This window comes from Anser cygnoides, chromosome 6 (genome assembly GCF_040182565.1).
Source record: "Anser cygnoides isolate HZ-2024a breed goose chromosome 6, Taihu_goose_T2T_genome, whole genome shotgun sequence".
Classification (NCBI taxonomy): Eukaryota; Metazoa; Chordata; class Aves; order Anseriformes; family Anatidae; genus Anser; species Anser cygnoides.
Window position 1 is genome coordinate 21166226 of NC_089878.1, and position 26317 is coordinate 21192542.

Here is a 26317-nt window from a genome sequence, read left to right on the forward strand (position 1 = left end):
ACAGAAAAGTGCATAAAAACATCATAGTTCTGACTGTGTGCAGATTTAAATATGCTTAGTAAATAAACACCGAGATCAAACAGTGGCATGGTAAAGCAAAATTAACTGCGTATTCAAGTCTTCCTGAAAGTAAGACCTGCATTACAAGAATATAAATTTTATAAATATATTCACAGATTAAATAGCATCATTTTTACCAGAACAGTTTGATCTCATTTTTTTAACCCATTCCGAACTTCTTTTTTCACTTTCCTGGATCCTCTGTATGAGTAAGTTGGATGAGAATTTCAGAAACCACACAAAACACCATATAGACAGATTTTTTTTTTTAAAGCATTTTTACACATTACTAATATCTCAACTACCCTCTTCAAAGATCAATGTTCAGAGCTTGGAGATCTTCCTCGGTCTGTGTTGGTATAAGATGACATTCAATTCACAATTAAAACTAAACAGTGGCCTTAGAATTTGCCTTTTTTTTTTGATGTGAAGGATATTGTATGGCTTTTGTCTCATATTCTTAAGGAAACAAAAGAGCTCACAAAAATTATATGAGACAAATAAGACAGTTTTAAGATCAACTTTTATTGAAAAATTAAAACTGCATTGCATATCTTCTTTATAACTTCGACATTTCTTTAACCACAAAACAGAGATTCTGTTTAAAAAATCTCTTCATATTTGTCACCATTCAAAAAACAGATTATGAATCATCGTTCAATTATTTTAAAATCCTGGGCTACTCTCAAGGCCCCTGATTCTTTCTGTCTGCAATGAATGGTATAATCTATCTTCTCCAGAAAAGTACCTTTAGTAATACAACCAGAATTCTTCTCATTCAAAATCAACAGCTGCTGTTGATTTTCATCTAATGATCAGTCTTTTCTATAAAAATTGCTTCAGTTAATAAGCTCTGCAGCTACATGTTCAGCTAAAACCTTGCCTATTATTTATTTGATCTGAACTCACCCGGCCAAATTACAGTGATTGTCAGTGTGATTTTAAACACAAAATTGCTATATTTTAAACCTCAGAAAAGCAAAGTTACTCACCTGGAATTGTAATGCTTTGAATTAGTCAACACTTCTGTATATCCATACTTCCTGATCTCTCATGGTTAATAGCGTATGGATTAAAAAACAGGAATATTCCAGGAAAGCTTTTGTTTGAGAAGCTGTAACATATTACCAAGATGAAAATTACCTGATAAGAAAACACAGATGAGTTTTCTTACTGATGACCATAATTGCTCTGTTAAAACCAGCTAACCAGGTCAGAAACTAATATGAGCCCTGTGCATATGGAAGCCGGTACAAGCACTCTGGAGCTGATATTAGAATTAAAAGCTTCACACACACCAAAAACAAACAAATAAACAAACAAACAAAAAAAACCAACCACAAAACTAAACTAAAACCAAAACAACCTGTAGGTATCACCTGTGTCAAGACAACACTGCAGAAAGGCAAGATAAAATTCAGAGTGTAGGAAGATGGATTTAAAGCTCCAATCTTTAGAGAAAGTACCTCTGTGATAACTCATTTGTGATTTCTCATTTCTCAGGCAAGCAGGAGGAGCTCTATTATTTCTCTCTGTATAAAAACCATCAATGGCAACAGCTAAAACCTCTGATGCTTCTTACCTCCAAAAAGCAAGATACTCCACTAAATAAGGAAGCTGAAATTCTAGTGAGCAAAACACGATACACATGCTGAGGAGATCTAGATCTATTTCTGACTAGATCAACAGACTGTCCAAGCCTTGCCATATGAATGCCAGTAAACCATATTACAGTATTTCCTGCAGTTTTGCAGTCAGTTATATCAGATAATTCTTTTTACGTAGTTTATATGCTTCTAGGGGATATAAAATTTCAAATACCATAGATTGTTACTACCATATCAAGATGATGATCTGGATACAAGATCCATGAGGTTAAAATGTTAAGGTTAGAGGATTAAGGGTAAATTGTGATCTTCCAGTTTTGTAATACTGTTGATGAAATAACCTGACAAAGGAGGTGCAGGAAGTTAGAAATTCTCACCTAGGAACTGGTAGAAGAAATCACAATGACTATGGTGCTGCTGGTGTGGAAGACACAAAATATCCTAGTGAAGTAAGGTCAGTAGTTAAATACATTTGCATTGATTATCCTAGTTCATACTGTTTCTCATAAACCAGAAGAACTAAGGACTCAACCTTCTGTAGCTGGACTTCGAATAAAGTAAAATTGTGACAGAGACCAGATCTCAGGCAGAAGCCTTTGAACTGAAATGTGACAATGCTCTCCCTTCAAAACAAACTTCATTCTATAATCCTAAAAAACAGCTTAAGTGAGAGGCCCTCAGGTTTTGATGAATAGCTTATATAGCTTATATAGCTTATTGTGGAACTTGGTACTGAAGTCAATATTCACACTGCTTCTGTGGGGCAGGCCTCAGGTCTTACAGCATAGCAGTTTACATCAAAAAATGTTAACTAGTGAAGGCATGGTAAGATATCAGGCTTATAATTAAGGAAGGTTATGGTTTAAGATTAAAAAAGCAAGATACCAACTGCACTATCTTGATGAAAAGAACCTACTAAAGAAATACTGTACTGCTGGGATTAGTAGGGGTTTCAAGGCTTAAACATAATGATGTATATAATCTTTTGAAGGTCATAACCATAAACTTAGAAGACAGTGACAAATTTATAATCATTTTAGATTTAACTTGGATGATATCAAGAAAAGGTTTTGCAGAATGTTATGGAAAAGGGATGAACAATAGTCCTACAAAAAGTTGGAAAGGCTGTGCTATATGACGTGACATTTACTATTTCACAGATTCTTCTTTCTACCTGTTCTGACCCAGCCGAAGATATGAGACAGCATCCTCAGAAGACAACCTGTGGGACCCTGCAGGATGGAAGTATCTGCTGTCTGTAGCTGTCTGTCCTTCCACAGAACTGAAGAGGGTCACAGAAACTGTGAATATGGCATAGTGTGACTGCATTTCACTGAATATTTCTAAAGTAATTAGATTTTATTACTGATTTGGAGAAGAAAAAAAAGAAAAAGAAAACACAACTAATTATTGACTTGCATGGGTAATAGACATAGAGTCATGTATGAAGAGGTTTGAAATCAGCATATTCCATTTATCACCATGACAGTAATTCTGTAGACAGAGAACTATTGAATTTTCATTTTGTTCCACTATTCTGCTTCCAGTATGGAGTTTTCCACTTTGCAGTATTGATTATCTAATGATTAAAACTGAACAAGCTGCAGGCGACTCTGGTGTCTATACTTTTAAATTGTTGCAACAAGCCAGCTGTATTTAAAAATTCTAAGATGAATTTTGTTTCTATTTATTTTATGTGCTCCAACCACATAGTGAATTTAATTTCACTAAAAGAACGGTGATGGTTAAGACTCTCATATATATGCTATAGACCTTCAGGAATCTTCCCAAAGAATTTAGTTAGAATGGTCATACAGATCAGTCCTGAAATACAGCTCAAGACCAGGGGCCTTGGTTAGCAACCCATATTCACTAGAAAAGCATTCAGAACACTGAACAGACATTCTGACATTACAATAAATAAAAATGAAAATTCTAATAGATTAAGGGGATTTCATTATTTGACAACCTATATACAATGTTAGAATTCTTTCTAATCAGTAAAATTATCTGTAAATTATTATTTTAAGGGCACTAGGATTTAAATGAAAGTGTCAACTAATATTTTTGTATTTTTTCTTTGGCTCACGAATACACTAAAATACCATAAACATTATTTAGAACTTCAATAATATATAAATAGGATACATTACAAATGGAAGAAAATACAAGACAACTCTTCAGCATGGTAAATCTCTGCATATAAATAAGCAAATATTTCATATACCTACAATTCAACAGTTATCTTGCTGTAAAACTATTACATTTAAATCCTTTTACACAAAGTCAATTAACAATAATATACACAATCTACACAAATTAACCTCTAAAAATACAGCAATAATATACCTGTTACAATGACTCTGCTACTATTATCCCCTGATGTGACACTAAAGGGGAAATACAACTATTTTACTCAAAGGTGCTGTTAGAGATTGCTGTTTTGTATGTAAGAGAAGCACCAACAATAAGATTTAATACTGTTATATGTTTTCTTTAGCTCCTAAGAATCTACATTTTAGAAATGTTTCTATATGTCTATTTTTACCTGGCAAAAAATCTGTAGCACATTATCCACGTCATTAGTTGTTGAAGGAAAACTTAATTCTCTTAAAGTGGAAAACATGCTGTGGCTTAGGTCTAAGTTTATAACCACTTTATATATATATATATATGTATATATATGTATATATATAATTATATATATATTTATACTGTACATATGTACTGTGCAGAGTTCTTAATTTTCTATTTTAGTACTTACTAATTTCCTGCTGACTACAATAAACAAGACCAATGTGAGAGTCAACAGTACTTCAACTTCAAGATAATACATTTTCCCTCAGTAAAATGATCTACCAATACACGTATGTTTTAGTAGCCTATACCTTGTTGCTGCTGTTTAACGATGTCTTAGGAGATTGGAGCTTACAGAAACGGAATTTTCCTTAAAACATGTTCTGCAGAACTGGGTTAAAAAAATAGCCAGTACTGGAAAACAGTGAATTAGAGAAATAAATAACTCGACCATTGCACTACAGCTCCTGCCCCAGTCTCTCTATTTCCTCAATGAGGAAGTCTATGTCAGACTTCGTTGCTGCTGGGTTTGAGATGACCATTCGGAAGAAGTTGACTTTATCACCCTGTGGCTGATATCCAACCATGGTAGTACCCGACTCCATCATCAGTGCTTTGATTTTCGGTGCCACCTTTAGAAATTAAAATGAGAGAGAGAGAGAGATTGAAAATTTTTTATATCTTTTCTTTGTATACCACAACCTTTCTTAATTTGGGAAAAACAAAAAAGAACTAAGTGGGCAGATCAAAAAGGCAATAGAAGAGCAAAAGCTTGAGAAACTACATGTGTGTTTAGGATTGGATACTTAAAGGAAAACCGACAACAATAATGTCCACCTTTTAAGAAATCTTTTTTGATTACGAGATAGACACTAGCATCCTAGTGTATTCAGTCTGTAATATTTTTATATATCTAACGTACATATCATTTCTATATGCTGATTAATTAATTTCTATTCTTATAGCCTGAACAATGAATATTTGAATGACAGGTACCGGAAGTGCACAGTTCTGCTACAGTGTTTGGAAAAAAAGAGGTATGGATGATTTTGTCACAAGGAATTTTATTCCGCAACCCCCTTCCACCCCCCCCAAAATACTCCGGAACCAGCTTTTTGAGGGTCCTGGATACTTCCCATGAAAATATATTTGTTCTCAGGGCCAATTTGCTAGCAGGGCAATAAGGGGGATGGTGGAAATTTTTCAACAAGATCTCTGTCATAAAGAATATTTTCTGCTAGCATAAGCCATGGAAACCTTCCAGTATTCTTGCAGTACTGCACATTTACCTCAGTCTGACTTCCTCGCTTTAATTTATAAGGAATACTGTTCCAACAGTCTTAATATTTGGGATTGAGTAGGGCAGTTTTGCTGTTCAGTTCTGTCTCCTGCCCTACTGTCTGCCAGCCAAGGTCAGATTTCTGGTTCTCAACTATTTTGTAGGATGCTTTATAACGTTCTTTAACATTTAACATGGTCAAGTCAAACATTTCATCCTTATTCCCAATCTTATCTATCTTCCGTTTTTCTCTCACTTTTGGCAATTTCTTTATCTAACATATCACTGGGTTGATCCAGGAATTTTTGTTCTCTCCCGTCCTCTTTCCCAGCGTGTTGCAGACAAAACAGTATCTACAAAACCTCCCAATTTGGCCCATTCTTCTTCCTTTCCACACATAAAAAAAATGCAATTCATTTTTACAACTATAAAATCATTCTTTTGTCTGCTTAATTTATTTCATTCCACTTCTATCTGATGAAAATGCTATTACAAAATCAATGTCTTTCACTTCCCTCAAGTCCTAAGTAACAGAGAAATTCTTCTGGTGGTGCCTCTTCCATGCCTTCATTTCCCTCTGTCATTTCTTAAAAAAAAAAATCCCATAGTCTTTCAGAAGGTATTCATTTTCACTGAAATGCAGTAATTAGTTAAATATTACAAAATCACCCATTACTAATCAAGCACATTTAAAAACAAAATAAAAACTTGAGAAAAGACTTACAGGTTTCCATGTCCTTTACCTGTCCGTTTCAAATAACTACCCTTTCATTTCTCTTGCTGATACGGTGTTCAAACAGGTTCAAACTGGATGGGGACCTTTTTTGTGCCTAGCTACTTTTTAAAAACTGTTATATGCTTTATGGACCACAGAAGTAACAGAAAACAATGAATAACTGAGTTGTTCTATAGGGAAAATGTGACTTCAGCCCCAATAGGAGACAAAGGTGAATAAATATCAAGGTCGTAACAAGCAATTAGAAAACTGATGTCCCAGAATCTGGAACACGTGTCAAGACATGAATGTATTATTTTGAATTAACAGAATACTTTGGGTTGAAATAGCAGAGTATATTTTTGCATTAAACGTAAGTCTCACCCGGTGTAACTTTTCTCGTCTCTCATCGCAGTCTGGCATGCCCCTGAGACTTGGTGGAATATACCAAAAACATACGTTTGTATGCTCTGGCTGCAAAAAGAATAACCAAACACATACATCAATAAACAAAATAATACAGATCAATCAGACACTCTATGGGCTAGCATATTATAGCATAGACTTGGATGCCAAAAAATAAATACAGTACTGCTTTTTGCATCTACTATCTTAGATTCCCTATACATCATCCCATTTGCAACATTTTACAGTGCTAAGTGTCTATGTCTTCTACCTTCATGCAGTTTTAAGGGGAACTGCTTTTCAAATTCCCTACAAGGTCAACCCCATTTTCCTTTTCGTAGTAAATGAAGAGATAATGGATATGCTATTCTATGAACCAGGAGTTTATACAATACCAGGAGTTTACACAGAACACAGCAAAACCAGATTTGCAGTTATATACATGGCAGCACCTGGAATCTCAGAACGAACAGATTGGTATAAGGTAGCCTTCATGCCCTAAACTCAAAAGACCTCTGGAGAGGAGAGAGAGAGGAGATAAAGCTGACATCTATGATATAAACCCACATGTAATTGGCCAAAAAATCTTCCAAGATGTCAATAGTCATGTAATTCTTTGGAAGATAAGCGCAGTTCTGCGTAACTGGGTTGAACTATGAGAGGTGTGAAGACTGTTTTCAGAATTCCATATGGATTTGGCTCCTACACATAGGCTAAATGAAAGAAAACTTACCTCTCCTTCAAAAACCATTTCAAATTCTTCTCTATTTTTGATTTTAGTATAGAGATATTCTGCCAGTTCCAGGCATTTGTTGATCTGATTTTCAAATCCTACCGTACCCTGTTTTAAAAACAAAGTAAGTATTAATCATATAGTAATATTTCATCCCCTGATGTAATCAACTTTGCAGACAGGCTTCAATCTTAAATGGCTTCAGATGAATCATTTAGCAGAATTATCTCTTGTAATTTAAAAGTAAAGTTAATCAATCACTACAGAAGCGGCTAAATATGTCCTAATTGTAATCACTATTTCCTTTTGTTTTGTTTTTAAGAAAATTTATGATGATAAAAACAAAGACTTCTGATATTTTTAATAGAGTATTTTTTTCAGTTTTCAAATATAAAAATACTGTGTCTTGGCATCCCAGTTCTTGTTGAAAGACCATGAACATGGAACATAAACTCAACTGAAAGGGTAAGATCTGGGAAGTAATTTATTCATCTAAACTGTTTGCTAGAACTTTGCATTTTAAAAAGTCAGAAGACAAAAGCCTGTTTGCTTAAAGTCATTGTCTACCTACTGGTCTTCTGTAGTATCTGATTTTTTGAAATATCATAATCCCAGAAAAAGTAGATGAGCATTGATAATAAATAAAATAGGAAAAAAAACAACACTTTTTTTCTTATACTTCTTTATATGAATGAAGAAGTAAAAGAAAATCAAAATTATCATTATTATGCTACAGGACTATTTCTGAACTACACTGATCAAGTGACTTAAAACTTTCTTATTATTTCCAGCCAAATTTATTGATGGCTAATGTTGTCCTACAAGTTGAATGGTTCTTTTTTTACTCAATTCTCAGATACCTGTGTGTTTAGAAATTGTGATTATGGAAGTGTTAAAAAAGCCTTCCATTACATGAATCTTATAAATTAAATAAATAATTTCTGATATTTGAACTCTAATTTTATTATTTACCTTTGCCTTCCACATCAACCAGAATTTGAAAATGTCCACATGTCGACCACACTGTATTGCCTTATCTCCTGTGTCATAGGATACATCATACTGTTTGTCTTGCTGGAAGAGATATCCTGCACACATCTGATTGCAGCCTTGAAGTATACCCTGTAATGAAAAGCATGTACATATATGAAACATATGGCGTAAGTTTGAATCTGTATGCATTAATAATACACAGACTGTATATCGAATATGTACAGAAGAATTGTTCTTTAAAGGACCAAATAATGAAATACTGACCTTCTTTTGTAAACCTGAGCCACAGATGCAATTTTATAACCTAGGGTGGTTCCCTTAGCAGTTCCTGAGGAGTCATATGGTTTTACACACCCAGACATCCACAACTGAAAAAACGTCCTCACATGCATTTGGATTCTTAATTTCCAATACTAATTTGGTCCACTTCACATTGTAAAGCTGTGTTTTTAAGACTTAAACATTAGATGTATTAAATTATACACTAGAATTAAGTTGTGGTTTCTCAGTGTTGCATATAGCTACAGAAAATATAGAAAAAAAATCAAAGGCTCCAACTTCATATATTTTCCAGCTTAATGATACTTAGCATTAGTGATAACTATAAACACAGATGATCTAAACTGGATGTTTTTTGCTTAGAAATATTTTAAAATAAGCAAACAATGAGAAGGAGTGCATTACAGCCTTTAAAATGATGATCTACAGACCAATAGAGATCTACGGGCTACAAGTAAGGATCTCTGAAGGAAACACAAAGGAGAAAATTCCTGTATGTTACAGAGTTTATATATGCAACATTTCTAAAGCGGTCTGCATCTTCTTTAGAACATATTAGTGGTCTTTTTAAGAATGTCAAAGACCACAGTTGTAGCTGATGAACACAAAAACACGCATCAAAATTCCTTCACAGAGAATAATTTTGCCAAAATCCTGCAACAATTTGCATGATAAGCATGCATGCCACTAAATAATGGCTAGTGCTTCCCTCCAATAGATCTCAAAGTGCTTTATAAAGGCAAGTATAACACTTCATGGGAAGTGTTCAGTTTAGAGATGGGTCACCTGGAAAACAAATGGCTGATCTAGGACTGAACCCTACAATACCTACATCTCTGCTCTACAGACTGGCACCACTTCCTCAACAAACATCTTCTAGTAGCAAACGACATGTTAGAAAATAGCAAAAAAATATATAAAAAAGTAGTCCTATCCACAGATGGCATGACTTTTTTTTTTATTACCTAAAGAAAATACTTATAACAAGAGAAATAAGACAAGTCTTGCATTGATGGCAACAGAGAATCTAGAAGGAAGCCCTAAAAATACATAGTATGTATTTACACATATGGATTATGTGTTTTTAAAAATAAATAAAGCAGGATGGCTTGCTTTTGACAAAATTGAGAAACTTTTAAATTGCCGTGGAAGGTAAAACACTTGCTTTTCAAGTAAGCAGTTTAGACAGTGACCAATTACTAAAACCAAGGCTGTATGTTCAGTATATCATGGGAACAAAGGGGCAGATGCTCAGATGAAATGGACCAGCATGGCTGTTGTGTTGTTCTTAAAATATGCAAAGATCCAACAGCTGAGTATCTGACCCATATTGTCAACAGCTTTGACAAAAAGAAAAACAAACAAAAATTTCCTAAACACAATATAAATCCACATGATTATCCCTTCCAAAAGAAGTTTTGAAATTAAATGGATTTTGCCCTATTCTTTTGAGAAGTAGGGTTTGATAGTTACAGTTTTTTTTTAAACTGCATAATCACTAAATATAAAGCAGACCTTCTCCCGGACCAGAATGGCGGAACATTGCAACAATACTCCCATCATCTTGTGTGGATTCCAAGTGACTGAATTGGCTCTACAAACAAAACAAACAAACAAATAAAAAATACATTCAGCTAGGTCTGGAAAACAGAAACTCAACCTTGAGTAGTCACTTTAGTTTTCTGCTTTTAGCTGGAAATGTATGGAGATTTTGACCAGCTTATTTCATTAAGGAGATCATTACTATCTCAGATGTCTCCTTTCCCAGCTGTATCATCCAGTAAAGGAATTTTATGCACATTAACTCTTTAATATCAAACTTCTGCTTAGTTTCTATTATTATTAATACCAGATAATTAATGTCAGACTATGCTGATTAGCTGAAATAATAACTTCATCCCCAGACATGTCCAATTCTAGAAATAGCACTAACAAACCTACCAGAAATGGTCTGACAGGTTATTTTTGATTCAAGGTACTAACAAGGGGATGAAGCAAAGAATTAAGGAAATAATATGAAGCACTGGGAAAATACAGTTCTTTGCCGAACAGCTGCTGGAAAGGTTTAAAGCAAAGCAAAATATACTTCTAATGCTTATCTGCTGCTCCAGGTAGAGCCATAAGAGGCCTTTTCTATACTACCTTGTCAAGTCTATGGACTGTTAAAAGGCTATAAAACTTTACAATCCTATCATTCTGCACGTAAAGGTTAAAACTCCTTATGTGTAAGCACAAGTGGATGCATAAGATAACCTAATTTACTTGTCAAACAGATAAGATGCTCTGTATTTTAATATATCGTCCTAGACAGTTTAACGATGATGCTAAAATAAATGTATCACCATTGTATGTCCACCGACCTCTACACCCCAAGTTATTAATTACCAAACGTCCTCTTGATTCACTGCATGTTCCAGAAGAGGAAACCATATAATGACATTTCACAGACTATACAGATGTTACCACAATCTGGTTTAAAGAAAGTTCAAAGAGATTTCCTCCTCTCCCATCCCTGTCTCACAGAGGACACAGACGAAACCACAGTTCCTCTGTTCCACATTTCCTCTTCAACACAACTCCTTCACCCAAGTCTGAGGACAACTGATTCCACAAATACCCCAGATACAATTCCAATTTTCATCTGCGCTAGGTTAGATAGTAGCACACCTTGGCCAAAAGAACAGGGCAGCCTGGGCTGCACCTGGGGAGCTCACCCTCCCTCTAAGTCTTCTTAGGCAGTGCAGACCAGTGGGTTAATAGCTCAGCTGGTGTCTCTTTAGAGATCGGACCTAGGAGTCAAGTATCTTTTTAAAAACTTCAATAACAGTTCAGATGGAGTAGTCAAGAAACAGGAACTTTATATAACAGCTTGTTTCCTTCTGAGAGTGCTATGGTTTCAGATTTGCACATTCATTTAATTTTCAGGGTTCCAAACAAAGGCAATTTCAAGTAGCATTCAAAAGAAGCATTTGGTTTATTTTAACATGAAAACATCATTCTCTATTCTGCACAGCCAGACAGCCAGAGGCTATCCTCCTGCAAACAATCCAAGCTATGTACCCGTTGCAGCATGCCAGTCCTCCTATGTCCATGTCTCTGGGCAGTCCAAGTCTGCCTGAGTGTGAGCAACAGACCCCAGCTGGGGCCTGTGACAGTCAATTACATGGTACATGTGAGCCCCACCCCACGTTTGAAGATAGTACAAGCTGATAGAAAAGAAATAATATCATGCTTCGTGGCCTGCTGTTTTCAATATTTGCTAATTAACTAAGCTGACTGCCTGAGTTAGCACCTTTGGGTTTACCTCACATCAGAAGAGGTGTGCCAAACTACTTCGACTAAACCAGTGTAGCTTAAGGAAATTGTTTTATAATACTAACTTCATATTAGACATGTTGCCATAACATGAGTGACTGGCAAATTGCACTGGGCAGAGGCTTATACTGTTCTGCTGTTTTGGAGCTCCCTTACTACAACATCCCACTTTGTGCCAGAAGGGTCCATGTGCTTTTCCTACCAGTCTTTCCATACATCGTTTTTTATCCTGTACTTAATCTTACCTACAGTATGAAATGACCACCACTGGGAAAGTCTATCTAATGAAGAACTTTGTTCAGTGCTCTTATTTTATACCTTTATACAGTGCCCACATGCAGCACAGCTGGCTCAAGGAAGGAATTTTGTGCTAATTTGAGAGTACATGGGTAGAGTTTGTTTCGAATCCTTTTTTGATTCCCTGGAAGTTGATACCTGCAGTGATGGGAAAGACCTTATGTTTCTGGTTCTTCGTTACTGTTCTGATTATTATTCAGATGGGAAGCCTTTTATGATAGAGTAGTTTCAGGGAAAGTCTAGAGATAAACATGCCCATGGTACTACGAATACAGCATCTTCTACAAACTACAGTCTTATCATCACTGGATGTGGAAACATCTATGCCAAAGACTATATATGGGACTCCTGAGTCTGAGTCTTTTCATGAATTTGTGAAGTGTCATGTACCTTACAAAATTACTTAAATAACAAGATTACTAATAAGGAGCATGAAGTACCTTTCTATTCCATTCAATTTATGACGATGCTTTCGGGACATTAAGAGTCCACCTCCCCAAGCAGCCTGGAAGAGACAGGAATAAAAAGAGAAGAGTTGTTGTTTTGAAAAGCCTAACATATTTTAATTTACTCAGGATATAATAATAAATATTTTAATTCAAGACAAAATGTGTAAACTAAAATCCTCTATTGCCTTAATAACAGCATGTGAGTAAGGTACTTACATCTACATGGAGCCAGAGGTTATATTTTTCACATATATCTGCAATCTCCTGTATTGGATCAAAGGCTCCGTATACTGTTGTGCCTGCGGTTGCATTTACAAAGAGAGGAATGTATCCCTACAATAAAAATAACAGTATTAACGATAAAATCCAGCCTCTTTCAGATAAACAAAAACAAACAAAAAACATGAAAACCATTTTAGAAATATTGCTACCCCACTTTCCTGTCTGAAAATGTTTTTCTTCCCACATGAAAAGCACACACAAGCACCAACAGAAACTGAAAAACTGACTGCGAAGTAGGAACAAACTGTCTGTTTTTATTGCACTTCAAGTCCACAAAATTAACTACTCAGAAGGTAGAGAATATTATTTTCTCTAATTCTTTCTGGTGAGGAGATTTAAAGTAGCACACTAGCAATAGTCAACTACAGCTGAGACTTTTATAGAAATATAAAGGAAAAATAATTAAATGTGTAAATTGTGATTTGAAAGCTTGAAGTTATTCCTTTAATCTTTATCTACTGACAAACAGAATAGAGCAGAACAAAGCCATCTGAAACAAAAGTATTAAATGTAGAACTATAAGATCAAAATGAGACAATTTTGAGTTAGGTTAAATAAATGTGAACTGCAATTCCAAGTATAAAGAAAATAAAAAATCAAGAAAAATCTTGATACCTCTAACTTTGGTGTTTTTATATAAAATTAATGGATTTTTCGTTGTGCTGATTCAAGAAATAATAATAATAAATGCTTCAAAAAATTAAACTTACTAGGTATAGTCACTGACCCTGCAGCTTCACACATGGAATCTAAGGGAATTTTTAGGACTAACGTCTAACAGAATTTTTGATGTTTTTAACTAAACTTTAAAGTTTGGATAAAAGTAGTTTCAGTTTCGTGTTTTAGTATTTTTCCATATTATTTCCACACAGAAAATTATTTTAAAAATTCATAAAATACAGATGTGGGTCAAAAGTGTGATCGAGAGAGCGAGAGACTTTTAATAGTAAATGGAAACCATGGCAAGATAATTCCCTAAGCAATACAGAAGTGTATAATTAAACAGATGAAAAATGTTATTATAACATTTATATTATTATAATGTGTTTGTTTAATGTTAATCCTCAGCCTTCAAAGGAAGAGGTAACACATTTTACTAAGCTAAATATTTAAGCACTATTTTTTTTAAAACGCAAACCTTTTGTTTCGCTTCCAAAATTTTTGCTTCCAAATCAGCTGGTATTATTTTGCCTCTGTAATTATTGTAGAAACAGAAAGACAAAGAAAATTAAAGAGTGCATAGAGAAATACTAGCTACAGTTGAAATAATTTAATAGGATTTTCTCAACAGGCTATTAGCAACTTGACACACTGTATTGAACCAGTCCTTAAGTACAATAAAAGGAATTTAACAGATGAACACATTTAATATATCAAAACATTAGCATCCATCCTACCTTTCATTGCATTTTATCAAGATCACGTTGTCTGTTCCAAATCCAAGTGCAGCTCCAGCTTTCTTTATTGAGTAGTGACTCTGAAGGAAACCATGCACATTTAATGGAGTAGTTATTTAATAATGAAATGTCTTCACAATATACATCAGTAAGTTAACAGAGTATTGAGCTCACATGTTCTGAGGTAAAGAGAACCAGTTTAGGGACTGCGGCCATGCCTTTGGTTTTGACTTCAGGGAAATATTTGTAGCGTGCAGCCATTATGCTGTACATATTGGAAATAGCTCCTCCTGTGAATGAACAAATAAATGAATGAAGACTAAAACAGTGATAATGAGAAAAAAAAATCCTATTAGACCAAAGACATACAAGACTCACTTGTATTATCAGTGAAAGTGACAGTGAACTATGAAAAACCAAATCTCCAAAATATGTAGTCATCTGTCTAAACAGCATAGGGACAGATGCTCTATAAAGCCATACTGATAATCTATCATCTCTTTCAATTGCTAATATTTTGAAACACATTCCTAAAAAGGTCAGTTTTCATTTCATTGCTTTTGCATGACAGCTTCTTGTTAGCATGAAAAACAGGAAGTTATTGAATTCTTTGTGTCTGAAGAAATGTCACATACTGGATAGATTTATCCTGTCTCATTGAAGATATAGAACTAGATGCTAACAGGTAGGTTTCTACAGCTCAGGTAGTTATCCTAAGCTTCCTTTCTAGTCAGTTAAAGGAAAGAGTCACTTTGCAGACTGTGACTCAGCTAGAATATTTCGATACTTATTTTTGAAGAATGTGAATTGAAAGAAAATATCAATTTCCCTTTCTTTTCTTCTAAAACGAGCTCAGGACAACTAGCTCAGTTGAACAATGCAGATAAGATTTAGTAAGAAGAATCTTACCCATAAACTTTAGGGAAATTTCTTCCTATACTATTTCTTAATCAACTAGAACACTGGGCAAAATCTGTATTTTTCTTGCAGGTGGGACTAGAGACCAAGCAAGAGTGCATTCCTGGATTTTACGTAGGCTATTCTAAAAGGAGCTGGAATTTGCCCTTCATCCTCTGAAACAGGGTGGCTTCCCTTGAACAACAAATCCAGAAATCTGGAGTTCTGCTGGGTGCCCCTGCTTCCACATGGTTTCCCAGTCTTTTCTGACACTGTTAATGGCTTTTATACTGCCTTCATGGGAAGATGCTTTGGCTTGGTCTTCAGAATGATACTTTTGAGAATCCAGTTGGATTTCTGGGAAAATTATGCCCCAGAAAGTAACATACAGTCCTTTTTCTTAAGACTCTCAAGAACAACTGGTCAGAAGAAGTTGTGGTTCTGCAGGTCAGCACCTCCAGAAATGACATGAGAAGGGGTGTCTAAATGCCTAATTATGTGCCAGAGCTCATAATTAAGCTTTAAAAATGTCAGCCATCATAGACAGACATACCCAAAGATAAAAAATCATTTTTTTCAACTTTTTTTGTGGGATGTTTGAACAAAGCATGTACTTGAGGTGGGAAATTCATACTTCTAAAACTGACATGTCATTTTGTCTTGAAGATATTTCAAGCAGAATGTGGACATTCAGGCACGGCTTCTGTTTATTTGAATATTTGAAGCTTTAGTCAAATCAACAAAAACAAAAGAGAAAAACCCACCAGGTGAGAATATTCCGTCACCATCTTTATTCGACCATCCAATAATCTCTCTCATCTTTCGAAGAGTTATTTGTTCCATGAGAACAAAAACAGGGGCAATTTCATATGTAAACCTACATGGATAAAGCAAACAAAATAAACAAAATTAAATATAGATTCCAAAACACACAATCAATTCCCAGTCTAAATTGAAAACTAGAAACGTTAAAATACTCAATTCATAGAAAAAAAATTTAGGAATCTGAAGCATCTGATATAGCAAACTTTACACAAGCAAAAATCCTCAGGAAGACAATATGTGAAATATTGGTCAATAAAGACCTGCAGTATCAATAACTTTTCTATTATAACCAACATGAGACCTAATGTTTATCATCAGTGTGCTGGGGACTGCTGTGCTGTCACACATTTGTCTCCCAAAGTGCCAATTCCTTATGAAAACTGTGAACTTCACTGAGCTAACCACAGCCATAATTAGAAGTATTGAGCTAGGGCTTCAAAGTCTAAATACAATTAATTATGTGGATTTATTCCGTTGATGATCTCCAAGGACAACTTATTTCTACAATACCATGTGATCAATAACTGTCAAGAGTAATTAAAAATGATGATTTTCTAATTAACAATTACAAAAAAAACAAGACAGCAGTCAACTGTTGTACCCATTTAATGAGGGCAAAACACACTGCATAGTCTGGTATGCCATGATGTCACAGACAGCTCTGTGGATGGAAAGTGACAGCCATACAACCATTTTTTGGATAAATTGCTACTGCTGTAAATAAACTGCTTGCTGTGTATACCAAAAAAAAAGAAGAGTTGGGGGGGGCAGGTGCAGGCAGAAGCAGAAAGGAACTAAACAATTAATCTGTGATTTTTAACAGAATCTTTAAGAATACGACACCCTAACACTGGATCTGACTGATCATTTATGCCTTCCACTTGTACAATTTTACGAATATGTACGTTGTTTCTTTAATACTCAAATGACACTGATAATAAGTATGGCAAACCTTGAGGAGACATGCTATGCCTGAAAGCTTGTCTTTTATTTATATATACACTGCTGAGTTTAAAATACTAACTTTCATATTTTTTTTCTAATTATTATCATTGCTATTTTGAGAAGCAAAAATACTGCTTATTTTGCTTTGATCATCATCAGAACTGTCAGAAATAGCTGAACGCGGATCTGGAATTTGGGTGCTGCCAATAATTACAGAAACACAAAATTAACAAACTAGTTGGTGTCTGCAATCTCCTCAGTAGCAAAAGCATGACAGCTCATTTTGGTTTGTGTTTTTTTTTACATACTGCAAGTCTAAGACATATTCCAACCTTTATTTAGGCTGAATGTCCAACTGAAGCCAAAAAGAGCTCAGCAGTGTATAAACTAGTGTAGCCTAATACAGGACATACTTAAGTCAATGTGATTTTCTTCCAGCAGTTTAAATGCATTTTTATTTTTATTTTGAGATCTTGCACACTGATCCCTACATACTTCCTGGAAGACTTAATGGCTTGTACAGAAAGTATAAAATATTAAGCTTTTTTTTTTTTTTTTGTATTCAAAATACTAAATGATCACACGGGAGATTTAAATTATACTGAGAAGCAAGTAAAATAGAATTTATTTATTTTATTATGTAATTATTTTCTGAGTCTCCAAAGGCTTACAAAGAAGTCAAAAACCAACTGTGGATGATTATAAATGACAAGACCACAGCAGTTATACGAGAAGATGGCTAAGATTTTGAAAATAATAACTTGCTCAAGGTCAGTCCAACTTGTTTTAAACTTCAATGATTTTGAAAATTTTGCTAAAATGCAGAAAATGTGTTTGGCTCATAAGGAACTGTCCTACTTTAGAACCATTCTCCTGAAAAAAAAAATACTGACTAGATTTTTTTCATACAGTTACAACCTGTACAGGCATTTCTATGAATTAACTAAAACAGTCATGAGTCTCAGGTCTTCTCTAACAGAATAAAATAATGGTTTTAGCTTGGTAGTGCGTAGCGCTGGCTTAATTCTGCCCTCACCTAAAGGCAGAAGCATTTTTATTAGGACAAACCATTCTCTCCCTGTTCTCATTTCCCAATATTTAAAAAAAGCATTCTGAGCACAAATATAAAGCATTTTAGATTATTTTATATGTTACTTTTTCATAAATATGCATATTTATGCACAAACGCATAAACCCAATACTATCAACATAGTTCTCTCATCTCGACTAACAGGTGGCATAAAGCGAACTTCCAGACAGCATTATTGCTCTCTAACCTCAGGTGGCTGCCGTGTGGTGAGCGGGCTCCCCATACTACAGATCCCTAGAGCTGAGTGAGTAATAGCAGCTCCTGAAATTCCACCCAGAAAGCCTTATGTTCAGTGACTGAGCTATGAATAGCATGTTGATACATTATTTCCAAGTCAATGTGGGAAGCTTATTATGTTTAATTTAATATAGCATCTTCACAGTGACATTTAAGGAACGCTTCCTAACGAGAATATAACTTTTTTTAGAAAATACAGATGTTTTTTCAAAATCCATTTGAGAAAGAAAATATGTATTCTTCTAACTGTACACTAAAAATTTAAGTAGTGTTTATAGGGGGAAAAGAAAAACGGCAAATTGAAGACATACCCTACCACAATCCAGTGTTACTGTCACGTTACACGGTTGTGTAACTGAAATAGGTTAGAACAGTTTCCAGATAAAGGTCAGAACCTGCTCTTCCATGCTGGAACACCACTCAGAACAAGTGATATGTTCCCCAGAGCTTGAAGAATCAGTATGGCTATTGTTAATAACCTTGTCAGTTCTTTAAATTGTATTTTACAAACATCTTGCTTCAACTATACTTGCAATTACTGTGTTACTTTAAAGCAAATCATGTTGACCTTGGTATGTTGCTCTCTTTTCAGCAAACCATTTTCCATTTGATAAACATCAAACAAACAGATTCAATTTTAACACATGCAGAAAAGTGTTTTCAAGATAGCTTCATGTTTAAAGTACAAATGGATCAGAAACTAGCTTTACAGAACTAGCTATTTAAAAACATACTTTTAAAACGAAAATAAGACAAAAGGAACCTCATAAAAGAGTTACTCTTACAGAACTAAGCATGATGTTTTTAATAATGATGGTAACATTTCATAAGATTATCAAAGTCTGCCACAGAGCTGAATTCTGATTTGCCTTGTTATCCTTGTGCAATTTCATTGATTACGAAAGATAGCTAAGCTAGAATAACTAAGTCAGTCAAAGAAAATGAGGTCTGCAAAAAAGTGACACTTTAAAGTATGTTGTTCCTATGTGACAAAAACATTTAATCAAGGTTTTATTTTAGAAATGTCATCAGAATTGTTTTAGCTTTTATTTATGGTCCTAGGAATGAAAAAAAAACACCCTGTACTAGCAGTTTTACAATTAAAATGTATGTTGCTACTGTTTGTTTGTTGTGGTTTTTTTTTTCCTCTAATCAGCTCTTAGATCTGAATCTCTTACAGCAATTTTTAGCAAACAAAACTAATTGGAAAGATGATAATTGTAAAGAGCGGGTTGGTTTTGGCTGGAGCACCTTATGCAATTTTCTTTACTGCTTATGTCACAAAACAGGCACAGCTCCTAATCTACACAGAGCTGCTAGTGATCAGCTATACTTAATGAACCATTTATTCATGGATGGACCAGGGAAAACTGTTCATTTTCAGTTCTGCAGATACATTTCCTGTGTTCTGCCAATTAGCAACAAACTACCCAGACTAGAGGTAGCTTTACAGTTAAAACACATCCAATACAGGGCTAAAACAGAAGGCAGTTACCTGCCAAATATTTAGAGTCCCAGCACATTTTGGAACATATACAAATCAATACAGAAATAAAAACCATCAGAAAGTTTTCTTCACAAATGACACTGTTGAAAAAAAATCAGAGCAACACCTTGCACTTACTTTTTTGAAGGTTTCATTCCTTTTGACGTAAAAAAAATAAAATAGGAAGTTTTCTCACTGATAGGTTGTAGAAGTAAATTTTTACTTTTTAGCACTTTATTTATACACGACTTTAACAAATCTTAGAGTGGGTAATTCCTTCATTACTATCAAACTAATTTCCAGTGTTACATTTTTAACCCTTTTGAAGTCACCCAGAAGCAACTTCTTTACCAGCACATGCACAGGAAAAGGTGGCGGCCCAAGTCTTACCTCTGAAGTCAACAGGAGAAAATGCAAGAGTTGTGCTTATGTTGTATTCTACTGTTATTAAATGCAGAATTACTCAGTTTAAAGACAAATCTTTTAAAAAAAAAGTATGGAAAAGATAAAGACTAGTCCAAGAGAAGATAAAACCTCTCTATTAGAATCAGAATGTTAATATTATATTAGAATCAGCTTATTTTACTCACCACACGCTCTGGGATATTTGCATTGTATTTATCAGAAATATGAAACTGTTCAGCTTCATGTAACTATTTGGTCTGTATTACTGTCATGGGTGACACTTTTATTGAAGATACAGCAGTCAGCATTTAAAGCTGGTAACTACACATCTATCACGATGCACGTCTACCGTGACAGATGACAACCCCTTTAACCACAGCACGAGGCACAGAAGCTGGCAAGACACTGCTTACATGTTTGTGTTAGCAGTCGATGTCAACCACTCCCCAGCCAAGCCAATGATGTCCAGTCCTGTGGAGAGCTGATTGAAAAAGCGCGGATGACCTGAAAGACAATTGAGAGCGGCTCAGCACAACCCCAGGGCTGTCCCTAAAGCTTCCATTCCAACCCAGCAGCGTCCCTCGGCTCGGGGGGCGAGGAGGCCCAGACATCGCCCACGGCCTCGCTGCGGCTGGGGCCCTGACGGCTCGTCAGCTCAGCCGCCATTTCGCCGCCCTCACGGAGCGGGCCGGGCTGCGGCCCCGCTGCCGTTAAGGCGAGCTTTGCCCGGCCGGCCTCGGCAGCCAAATACTCGCCCCTTCGCTAGGGGCACGGAATCCAAACGCGGCCAGGCGCCGTCGAATATATCGGACCCCCCGCACACCCCGCAACGGCCTCCCTCTGGCAGCCTTCCCGCCATGGCGGCCCCACACGGCGGTGAGGGGCTGTCGCCGGCGAAGCCCCTCGCTGAGCCCGACACGAAGCGGCCCTGGCTCCGAGGAGCGGGCTACAGCTCCGCGATAAGGGAAGCGGCTGTAGGCGGCCACCGCCGGCTGATTGGGAAGGGCCTGAATAGGCGGGGCCCCGGGGTAATGGGCTGAAATCCACAGGGTTCCTTTATTGATGATTCCTAGGATTTCAGTCTCTTTTTCATTAAACGTCTGGCGAACATAAAGAAGAAAAACTGCAAATTCGGTGTCATTTATGCCCTCATTTACCTAATGATATTGCTCCCCGGAGATACAGACAGCTCGCATTTCATCAAGTGAAAGAGATTACGTCTTAAAAACTTGTTTCTGGGCTCTGCGAACAGCACCGAGCCCTGCCGCCAGGGGCGGGCGGCGCACGGCTCGCGCTGAGCCCCTGGGGCCCGCTCTCCTCACGAGAGGCTCCCCGGAGCAGTGCGAGAACCCACCTGTCCTCACCCCGTACTTGAGCGTGTCCCGGCAGTCCACCAGGATCTGCTCCAGGGACTCGGGGTTGTCCGAGAGCTCCAGGTTGAAGCCCTCCATGCCCTCCAGGAGCTGGTGCGGGTGGTGAAAGTCCAGCACTTTGGTGGATCTGTCAAACGTCTTCCTCACGTAGTTGAGGAGGATGTCCACGACCTCCAGCAGGAACTGCATGGTCTGCTCCTCGCCGTTCTTGGCGGGCAGCAAATCTGCGGGGCAAACCAGCCGTCAGCGCCTGCTTTGGGAGCGAGAGGCGGAGATGAAGCAGCCCCGGCCGCCCGCAGCCCTCCCGGGACCTGGACGCCGCGGCCCCGGCTCAGCCTGGCCAGGGAGGGACGGGGCACAGCGAAACCGGCCGCTGCCCCGGGGCCCCTCTCCCGGTGGGGAAGGGCGAGCCCGGGTCACCTGCGGGAACGGCGGGGCGCTCAGCCCCGGGAGCCAAAAGCCCCGCAGCCGCCCTTCACCTGGCCCGCTTCCTCCCCCGAAAACAAACAAATAAATAAATAATAATAATAATAAAAAGAGATTGATTTCTCTTCCCCACCCTCCCCGTAGCTAGCAATCACAGACCGTTTCATTGCTGATCTGTTGAGGAGGAAATAAAATACGAAATTGCTCTCCTCCTGGGAGCTGGCTCTGGAGTGACCCCGGAGGAACAGCTGGAGCTGAGCTGCAGATCAGCCCAAGGTACATAAACGTGCATTTCAGGAAACTTTTAAACATCGCCAGTGCGGCCCTTAGCAAACACGGTCACAGCTTCCTTCAAAAGCAGCCAAGCAAAAGCACGGTCTGAAGGTGGCTGCACTCGCAGGGGAGGCGAGGGCAGACTGCTAGGGGACGTGACAGGGCTGGAGCACGCAGAAGCTGCAAAGAGCGTTTACCTCTAGCATACAAATTGGAGAAGTCTGTCTCGGTGCGCCGGAACCTGGACTCCTTCTCGCTGTTCTCACACGCCAGCAGGCTCTTGGAGGACTGCCTTTCCTTCAGGGAGCTCACGATCCGGCCCTTGTCTTCCAGACTGTTGGTCCTTTGCAGGAACCCTACATTGTTATTGCAAGGTGCACAGGTCAGAGTTTTCTCACTTCCCAACATGTTTAGAAATACCTAAAGCAGCTCTCTAGACACCAGTTTGAAGCCGTGTTTGCTCTGGATCTAACTAATGAGGTCACGAATAAGAGTATTTATGGGGTTTATTTGCCTCCAGGAGGGAGAGCTGAAAACACCATCAACTGCAAAAACCCAGCCATGCAAAAAACAAATTTTTGTCATTTAGTGCAGTGGTACATTCTTATTAAGTCGATCAGACAGATTCCACTTCAGTAACCAGCCACTGGAAGAGAGTTCAGGATGAGTCAATGCTATTTCAGCCTGCAGGCGAAGTTTATGGACCCAGCAGACAGGGGCAATGATGTATGATTAAAATCAGGGCCACTTTTGCTTCTCCTCGCGGTGCTCTCACGCACAAAAGACACGAGAGCGAGCAGCCGTCCTGGAGCATCCCCCGCCAGGGCTTAGGGACACGGGTAGCACTCACCAAGCCCCCTCCCCGGTGCCAGTGGGAATGATGTCCGCACCGGCACGTGTCCAGGAGACGTGGATCTTCCGCCCGAGAAAGCGCTTCGACACCGACCCCAGTCCTCCCCGGGGTCCCTGCTCTCTCCGGACACGCAGCTCGGGCGCCCGGGGCCGCCGCCACCGGCCGGCGTGACAGCAGGGACGGAGCCACCGGCTCGGGAGCCACGCGGGGCCAGCCGGCTGCAACCGGGCGGAGCTGTGCCACCGGCTTCTCGGGACCTGTCCCGCGGAATCCATGCCCGCTAAAACACGCACCGTGCCGGCCTTTCCCTCAGCAGCGAAGACAGCGGCTTTGGGACCTCCCCGGCTGCGCCGAGCGCTCCCGGGTTCGGGGCAGGCGGTGGCACCGCACCGCTCGGAGGGGGCACCGCGCTCCCCGGAGGTTTCCTTGCTCTGTTTCGCTTTGAACGAGTAGCGACTGAAAGCAGGTCTCTTCGCGACTGGGGTCAGCCGCCAGAGAGGAAGACGTTGGAGCGGGGAAAGCCAGCGCTGTCACTTCGCCCGTCCGCGTCCCCCGACGCCGCTCCTCGCCGGCCGCACGCCCCGGGCTCCTCGCAGCTCCGACGGCTCCCGCGGCCCGGCCGGGCCCCCCCAGCGCGGTGGCGGGACAAGGAAGCGACCCGAGCCGCTGGGCCGGCCCGACAGGCTCGGGGCAGCCCCCGAGAAGGAAGCCCCGGAGCGCAGCCCCCTCTCGTGGCTGTGTCCAGCGCGCTTCTGCCGTTTTGCCTCTTCATGCTCCGCTCATCAGTTTCCTTCTACGATGCTTTGAGGGACGTGAGCTCTGTGAGACAAGCTATTTAAGTGAATCTCTCTTCTTGCAGAAATTAGGAGTGCGGGACCGAGGAGCTTTATTTGTATGCAGTTTTGTTACTGCTTTCAACGACCCGTGCAGTGGATCACGGGCTCCTGCACCAGCAAGTGCTGTTCGCCTGCTCATCGGGCCGCGCAGCTGACACCGAATTAGGTGCGACGGATCCGGAATGAATTCCGGAGTGACCGCCTGCACCCCAGGTCCCGCGGCTTCGTTGTGCTTCGTTTGGCCGCTCTTCTTTCCGCAGGGCTCCTGGCGGCGACGCTCGGCGGGAGAGCAGCAGCAGGAGCGACGTGCTCGGCAGGCCCCGTCGGGCTCGGGGCGGGCGGCGGGGGCAGCTCCGCAGGGGGCCGCTCGGAGGGCGGGGGTGCCGAAAGACGTGCCATCCGTACCCCGCGTGGAAAGAAACGAACAAACCAAAAAAGAGACCGGAGTAGGAGAGACCCAGCAGGCAGCAGCGCACGCCGTTCGGCAGGAATACCTCTCCCGCAGCGAGAGGGAGCGCAGCGCTCCCCACCTGCATGCCGCAGGTGCCCCGCTGGGAGGTATTTGCATGGATTGACACCAAAAAGGACCGAGCTTTTGAAGGCAGGGACCGACCCGGCGAGGGAGCCCCTCGGTCCCCGGAGTGCCCACAGATCCTGCGTGGTTTCACAACGAGGTTGGGCAGGAGACAGCGTGCGAGGGGCTCTGCGGCGATCCTACGGGCTGCGGCTACGGGCTGGGCCTCCACCACTGCTGCTGAAAGCCCACCTGCCTGCGGGGGAGCCGCGGCGGGCTGCCGAGAACTCAGCCGTTCGCCTTATCCGGGGCAGTTCTGCCACGTCGAGTCCTTCCACCGACGGCAGCAGGCGGTAGCAGAATCAGTGCCAGCGGCGGTGTTAACGGCCGGGGTGGGAGCGAGAGATGCAGCCCGCAACTCCGGGCGCGGGGGGCAATCTGCCCGTGCTTTGCACGCCGTGATGCTCCGAGACCTCTTCAAAACGCGTTATCTTTTCGAAGCGGATGCGTGCGGAGACGGGGCTGGGGGTGTGGCAGCCGCAGGGCTCTTTTCAGGCGGTGGCTTTCAAACAGAAAGGAACGGAGCTCGTCCTTAAATCGGTCAGTGGTTTGAGAAGAAATGACACATAAATCTCGGGTGCGTAATTACTGAGAATGTCAAATACAATATAGGAAACGGGTGGAAGGACAGACTCATTGTTCAAGACCTGCGCTCTCTTTGAGCTGAACCCTTATTTCAAGTTCGCGTTCAAAATGAATCGATTTCCGTGTGGTACACAGAAAGAACAAATCTGAGTCTTCTACAGCTTTGTAGCGGCACAATGCTTAGGGTCCGGAATAATGTCTTGTGGAAGGTAAGGACGAGACGATAATCAGCTCTAATAGTCGAACGTTAGCTGGTTTAGCACGCGTAATTAGGATCTTTGGCATCCTCAATACTTCACTCTGTATATTTACCAAAGGCAGCCTTCCCTTTCTGTTCCGTGAAGGTGTTAGATCCCAGTGTGAGGGCTCATACGAGTCGTGATCGAACTCGATGATTCCGAACCACCGTTACTAGCCGTGGTATGTTTTCCGTGTCAAACAGGAAAAAAAAGCAGCCAGAAAAGGCAAGCTAAAAACGAGCAAAATAAAAACAAAACCACAACAGCATCCTTGCTTGCTTTGATTTCCCTTCACAAAGGCACTGCTGTGCTCTCTTTCGCCGCTCTCAAATCCAAAATGGTGGGATATTTCATTTTCAGTGTGTTTGATCTGACGCCTAAATTGAGGGAAGCTGCGATGTCCCCCTGTAACCCCGGTAGTCTAGCAACATGGAACGAGCCTAACGGTGCGTTACTTTATCAGTTCTGCTTGCCGGGCTAAATTAAAATGATGATGAAAAAGCCCATCGCTCCAGCCACTGAAGGGACTGGTAGGGAAACGGTCCATTACACGCGGATCAGGGGCTATTTATAGAACTAAGCGACTACTCGTTAATGTCGCCTGCGGGTACCAACGAGATCTCTAATAGATACCGGGTTAAACACTTGCACCCTGATTCTTTTTCTGTCCAAACTTCCGCGTAACAAAACGTTTAGCTTCGACTCGAGCGAGTAGGGCAAGGGGCTCAGACATGTCTTTCCTTAGAATAAAAGCCCATTTCTCCCAGGAAATAATCCCCCGCCCCCTCCCAAATGAGGCAGCTGGGGGAAATCGGAAATAATTTCTATTCATAAGGGGCACAGGCTAAGCTGAACGATTCTCGTCATCAGCAAATGAAAATTTGA

General features: G+C 39.8%; 1 protein-coding gene across 3 annotated transcripts in view; it reads right to left on the reverse strand.

The window, feature by feature from the left end:
* Positions 1-564: 564 nt before the first annotated feature.
* GAD1 (glutamate decarboxylase 1) overlaps positions 565-26317 on the reverse strand; it is a 33964-nt gene continuing 8211 nt past the window's right edge. For 2 of the 3 annotated variants that reach the window (XM_048061556.2, XM_048061553.2), the window contains 14 exons: positions 22543-22701; positions 21628-21870; positions 20687-20777; positions 16050-16162; positions 14563-14678; positions 14389-14468; positions 14130-14184; positions 12926-13042; positions 12701-12765; positions 10164-10242; positions 8349-8498; positions 7377-7484; positions 6623-6712; positions 565-4876 (listed from right to left, as the gene is read on the reverse strand). In XM_048061556.2, the coding sequence (XP_047917513.1) occupies positions 4703-4876; positions 6623-6712; positions 7377-7484; positions 8349-8498; positions 10164-10242; positions 12701-12765; positions 12926-13042; positions 14130-14184; positions 14389-14468; positions 14563-14678; positions 16050-16162; positions 20687-20777; positions 21628-21870; positions 22543-22701 (1640 nt within the window). In that variant the 3' untranslated portion in view covers positions 565-4702. Of the gene's footprint in view, positions 4877-6622; positions 6713-7376; positions 7485-8348; positions 8499-10163; positions 10243-12700; positions 12766-12925; positions 13043-14129; positions 14185-14388; positions 14469-14562; positions 14679-16049; positions 16163-20686; positions 20778-21430; positions 21455-21627; positions 21871-22542; positions 22702-26317 lie in introns of those variants that run through there. The other variant, XM_066999539.1, reaches the window with a different exon arrangement.